At 36.0% G+C, this 6,063-nt stretch overlaps 1 protein-coding gene across 1 annotated transcript in view; it reads left to right on the forward strand.

Annotated features, from left to right (window-relative positions):
* Positions 1 to 931: 931 nt before the first annotated feature.
* ddx54 (DEAD (Asp-Glu-Ala-Asp) box polypeptide 54) overlaps positions 932 to 6,063 on the forward strand; it is a 30,989-nt gene continuing 25,857 nt past the window's right edge. The window contains exons 1-6 of the mRNA XM_016559251.1: positions 932 to 1,183; positions 3,776 to 3,902; positions 3,989 to 4,059; positions 5,375 to 5,563; positions 5,643 to 5,692; positions 5,836 to 5,858. Coding sequence (XP_016414737.1) covers positions 1,061 to 1,183; positions 3,776 to 3,902; positions 3,989 to 4,059; positions 5,375 to 5,563; positions 5,643 to 5,692; positions 5,836 to 5,858 — 583 coding nt within the window. The 5' untranslated portion in view covers positions 932 to 1,060. The remainder of the gene's footprint in view (positions 1,184 to 3,775; positions 3,903 to 3,988; positions 4,060 to 5,374; positions 5,564 to 5,642; positions 5,693 to 5,835; positions 5,859 to 6,063) is intronic.

Below are 6,063 nucleotides of genomic sequence, written 5' to 3' on the forward strand. Positions count from 1 at the left end.
TGAAAGTCTTTGCGCGAAGAGACCCCGCCCCATTTTGGAGGTTCTGCCCACTTTTGGCTTTCACGCCCCATTTTGGAGATCTCCGGTCTGCAGTTATACCTACTTGGATTAGGCGGGTTTTGTTATGAAAACCTGGCAACCCTGGTCACGCTTATTGACAGTGTAAGATGATTTACGATTAGCTGTGTCAGAAATCCAACCACGGATTGGCATGTTGTTATCTCAGAAACATTGAAACCATCACATTGAATCAGGTAAACTGGTTATATATTTATGCTTCAGTATAATTACGCACGCTATACCAGGCTACTCTTTCTTCACAAAAAGAGTATATAGTTTTAGGGCATAATATAAATAGGCGAATTGGGACGCAGCAATGATTTAATATATGCTTGTTGTTGGGTTAATTTAAATAGTTTAATAAAGCATGTTGACGTTTTTTTCTTTCTTTTCTTTTTATTTATTAATTGAAAAAAAAATTAACAGGTTGCATTAGTGAAAATGAAAATACTGTTGCTTTTATCTGGCCCAGGGTGCCAAAACTGAGAAGTAGGCTACAGTGGATTGTACTGTTGTTTAACAACATACCGATTGTTCAGCTGACGAAACATCTTCTTCCCGAAATTAACTTTCAGCAGACAAAAACTCTCTGAAAGTTGTGAGTTGTGAAAATTACGTGATGTAAGATCTTTATTTAGTGCGTGTCATTGTAAAGACTGTAAGTCCGCCCCACAGCGTTATATAAGGTCTATTAGCCACAAATACAAATTCGCTGAAATGTCAACTAGTATTTATCACGAGGTCGTGTTGTTCTGTTATTACTGTTATTGCTCTGTTATTACTGTTATTGCTCTGTTCGTGGCGCCACCGTGCGGCAGCTCAGTGAACGGCAGCGTCTCGCTCTCTGACGTCATCTCCACGCGCAGGAACGTCTTCACGTGTGTTTCCAAACCTCTCCGGTGTTTTCATCTCACGGAGCGACTGCTTTCTTCGATTAAATAGCGGCGTTTTGCTCAACAACACAGTTCGTAGAGCTCTCGGGTCTGTAGAAGTGAACACGATGGCGCAGAGGAAGAAGAAACTGATGAAGAGGAAGAAGAGCTCGACACGCAGAGATCACGAGCTCCAGTCTGACGATGAAGAGTTTGAAGTTGCTGCAGCAATCAAAGATGACCAGGACACAGTGAGTCACAATAATCATTAAACATGTTTGCTCTTTATTATCGGTTCACTTTCCTTCAATCAGAGACTGTTTGTGTCCCTCAACGTGAAAACATGAACATCTGATGACAGTTTTACTATAACAGCAGATGTCAGTATGTTACCACAAATACCGCGCCCGTCATATTTTCCCAGTTTTTAAAGTATGATTTCAATTTAAACCCTATTACCCTGACTTTAAAATAGTAAACAGCTGAAAAGAGAATGTTTGTATGAATGTTCTTTGTTTTAGTTTGACGAGCTGTGAGACAGGTGCACCTTTTACAATCAATTTTCCTTTACAAATGTATAATTATAAAGTGTAAAATTATAATTATAAAGAGATATAACCCTTTAAAAAAACTGTTACACATTTCATGTTTGGGTCATTTTGGACTCTGGTGTGTATGGAGTACCATTAGGTGTCAAATATACGTTATGTGAAATTATCTATGAAGTTATATTAGTGTCAGAAAACTTTTGTAAAATATGTTTAGCCTTTTCCCCATATCTTACAATATTTGGATTGCATTTTGTTGAAAAACATGAAATGTATGTTTGTTGAAAAAAAAAAGATAAATTTTTCAACTGAAAGTTTATGCAAGTAAATTCATTTGTTTTGTTTGAAACCTTTTTTCAGAGTAATAGTTGTTGTTTTGTCAGAAATTAATATGTAGGTTTCACAAATTTTGACTGTTTTTGAGCAATCATGAGTTAAGTTAAAAGGACTTTAATTAGATTTCATTCATTCCAGTGGGGTTAATACTGATATAATCTCAGATTATATAATATGAGACATATATAGTATTATAGTTTTGGTTAATGTGCAATTTAAAATTTCAAATAATTTCTCAATTCTTTAATAAAAAAGGATAAACACAGTAATAACATAGTAATAACATGGTAACATCGAAAACGTTGATTTTTTTCACATTCACTCATTAATGAAAAGTTGCTGATTAGATACAATATGGTGTTATGTTAAAATGTTGAGTTATGACTATACTTAAAATAACGATTTTTCTGCTCCAAATGGACTGGGAATGTGAAAATAGCATACAGATTTTGAATGTATTACAAGCTTACAATATTTGGATTGAATTTTGTTGAAAAACATGAAATGTATGTTTGTTGGAAAAAAAAGAGATAACTTTTTCAACTGAACGTTTATGCAAGTAAATTCATTTGTTTTGTTTGAAACCTTTTTTCAGAGTAATAGTTGTTGTTTTGTCAGAAATTAATATGTAGGTTTCACAAATTTTGACTGTTTTTGAGCAATCATGAGTTGGACTCTGGTGTGTATGGAGTACCATTAGGTGTCAAATATACGTTATGTGAAATTATCTATGAAGTTATATTAGTGTCAGAAAACTTTTGTAAAATATGTTTAGCCTTTTCCCCATATCTTACAATATTTGGATTGCATTTTGTTGAAAAACATGAAATGTATGTTTGTTGAAAAAAAAAAGATAAATTTTTCAACTGAAAGTTTATGCAAGTAAATTCATTTGTTTTGTTTGAAACCTTTTTTCAGAGTAATAGTTGTTGTTTTGTCAGAAATTAATATGTAGGTTTCACAAATTTTGACTGTTTTTGAGCAATCATGAGTTAAGTTAAAAGGACTTTAATTAGATTTCATTCATTCCAGTGGGGTTAATACTGATATAATCTCAGATTATATAATATGAGACATATATAGTATTATAGTTTTGGTTAATGTGCAATTTAAAATTTCAAATAATTTCTCAATTCTTTAATAAAAAAGGATAAACACAGTAATAACATAGTAATAACATGGTAACATCGAAAATGTTGATTTTTTTCACATTCACTCATTAATGAAAAGTTGCTGATTAGATACAATATGGTGTTATGTTAAAATGTTGAGTTATGACTATACTTAAAATAACGATTTTTCTGCTCCAAATGGACTGGGAATGTGAAAATAGCATACAGATTTTGAATGTATTACAAGGATTAAATATGTTTTTTATCCAATAGAATGTAAGTTACTACGGAAATGCAGTGTTGTCATGAATTACAGTCTGAACGTGATTTGTTTTCACATCACTGTGTTGTTGTCCAGTCCAGCAGAAGACTTCCTCGATTCCCTGCCTTGTCCGAGTGTGTTTCTGACGTGGAGCTCGACACCAGAGAGCTCATCAGAGCCCAGAACAAGAAGAAGAAGTCTGGAGGCTTTCAGTCCATGGGTGAGACGTTATATGTAAAACACTGTCATCAGTCGGTCAATCACAGGATCTCTGGCGCTCAGTCAATTTGCTCTGGTTTCACGCAGGTCTCAGTTATCCAGTGTATAAAGGCATCATGAAGAAGGGCTATAAAGTTCCTGCACCCATCCAGAGGAAGGTAATGTGCTGTGGTGATCAAAACACATGAATGGATTCTTTTCACATTTCCATATTTCTCAGAATCTGAAGTCATCATAGTTGGGTAAACTTGTATAGTTTGACTCTTGGTGGTTGTTTCAGTATGTTTAGTTTTACTGTTTGTCTTTACAAATGAGTGACAATTATAATTACACAATTTGTTTTCACATCACTGTGTTGTTGTCCAGTCCAGCAGAAGACTTCCTCGATTCCCTGCCTCGTCCGAGTGTGTTTCTGACGTGGAGCTCGACACCAGAGAGCTCATCAGAGCCCAGAACAAGAAGAAGAAGAAGTCTGGAGGCTTTCAGTCCATGGGTGAGACGTTATATGTAAAACACTGTCATCAGTCGGTCAATCACAGGATCTCTGGCGCTCAGTCAATTTGCTCTGGTTTCACGCAGGTCTCAGTTATCCAGTGTATAAAGGCATCATGAAGAAGGGCTATAAAGTTCCTGCACCCATCCAGAGGAAGGTAATGTGCTGTGGTGATCAAAACACATGAATGGATTCTTTTCACATTTCCATATTTCTCAGAATCTGAAGTCATCATAGTTGGGTAAACTTGTATAGTTTGACTCTTGGTGGTTGTTTCAGTATGTTTAGTTTTACTGTTTGTCTTTACAAATGAGTGACAATTATAATTACACAATTTACAACTTTGCAAAAAATCAGTGGAACCCCTCAATTGCAGAGAAAGACCTCTAATTTTGTATTCATTTTTGGAAAAAAGCATCTCTTAAAGACCTTTTGTCACACGAGATTATTCATGAAAAAAAACATAACTATTTTACAAGTTGGCCATTTTGTATGAATTGATTTGAGAAAATTGAGAAACAATTTTCACTCAGAAATTGCTAGAAAATTTTAAAAGCAATTATGACAAAAGCATATGAAGCACACTGAAATTATCGTTGTTTTATTTACAACTTTTTGGAGTTGTAAATAAAACAACGATAATTTCAGTGTGCTTCATATGAAAATGTTGTTGTAAATAAAACAACGATAATTTCAGTGTGCTTCATATGAAAATGTTGTCTTTATTTACTACTTCAAAATTTCACGTTTACTCAGTGCATTATTTGCCTTTTTGTCGTAATTGCTTTTAAAATTTTCTAGCAATTTCTGAGTGAAAATTGTCCCTATAGTGGTTGGTCTTTTTATAGTGTTGTGTTCTAAATGTTGATTACATTTAAAAAAAAAAAGAAAATATAGATATAGTTCTGCAACGTTAATAACTGTGGTAATGCATCCTGACAGTGAAAAGAGTCCATTGAGCCCCAAACAGCTGTTTGAAACACACTAACGTTTGAGATGAGCGTAGGGCTGCACGATTAATCGAAATTAAATCGCAAAGGCGATAAATCGCGATTAGGCAGAAGCTGCGATTGTCATGCGTATCTTTCAGTGAAGCACGGTTGGAAGTTGGGAGTAAAAACATGTTATTAAATGTGGTATCTTCACGTGCTTTCAGGTGGAGCAGCATTTACTACAGAGCCATAGTTCACTGACTAGCTACGCAAACAGCTGTCATTTTCGCGAATGATTTCTTCGATTTCATAATCGCGTGATTAAATCGTCTGCGATTATGAACGTGATTTTGCGTAGCTTGTTAGTGAACTACGGCTTTGTGTAGTAAACGCTGCTCCATCTGAAAGCACATGATGGAGATTTACTACTAATCACAGAACCGGCTTTACTGACAAGATGCGCATTACAATCACATTTGATTAATCGTGCAGCCCTAGATGAGCGTATGTAGGGTGAATCTGTCTCTCTGTTGTTCTCAGACTATCCCGGTGATTCTGGATGGGAAGGATGTGGTGGCCATGGCCCGGACGGGCAGCGGGAAGACAGCCGCCTGCCTCATCCCCATGTTTGAGAAGCTGAAGGCTCTGCAGGCGCAGACAGGGGCCCGGGCTCTGGTCCTCACGCCCACCCGAGAGCTCGCCCTGCAGACCATGAAGTTCACCAAAGAGGTCTGTGCTGTCACCGCTTTACTCATGCTCACCTGCAGGAGAGTTCATTCATTCACTCAGAGTGTTTGTGTGCTTTCAGCTGGGGAAGTTCACCGGCCTGAAAACGGCACTCATTCTCGGTGGAGACAGGTGAGCCAAGTCTCAATAATACGCTCATATCGCTCATATCTTATGTCTGAATTGTATCTGTGTTCTAAAAAGTGCTATAGCAATAAAGGTGACTTGATTCACTTGATTCATATTTCTGTGTGTGTGTCATTTCTGTTTGTCAGCATGGACGACCAGTTCAAGTCAAGTCTGCTTTATTGTCAATTCTTCCACATGTACAGCACATACACACAGAGAATTGAAATTGCGTTACTCTCAGACCCTTGGTGCATACAGATAACACTAACAGTAGAACATAAATACAGATAGATACAGATTAAATATAAAATACAACTATACAAATATACAATAAGGTAAAATGTAAAAAAAAATATATATATATATAAAAAAAA

The sequence above is a fragment of the Sinocyclocheilus rhinocerous genome, unplaced genomic scaffold, assembly GCF_001515625.1.
Source record: "Sinocyclocheilus rhinocerous isolate Xijiao unplaced genomic scaffold, SAMN03320098_v1.1 scaffold2447, whole genome shotgun sequence".
Classification (NCBI taxonomy): Eukaryota; Metazoa; Chordata; class Actinopteri; order Cypriniformes; family Cyprinidae; genus Sinocyclocheilus; species Sinocyclocheilus rhinocerous.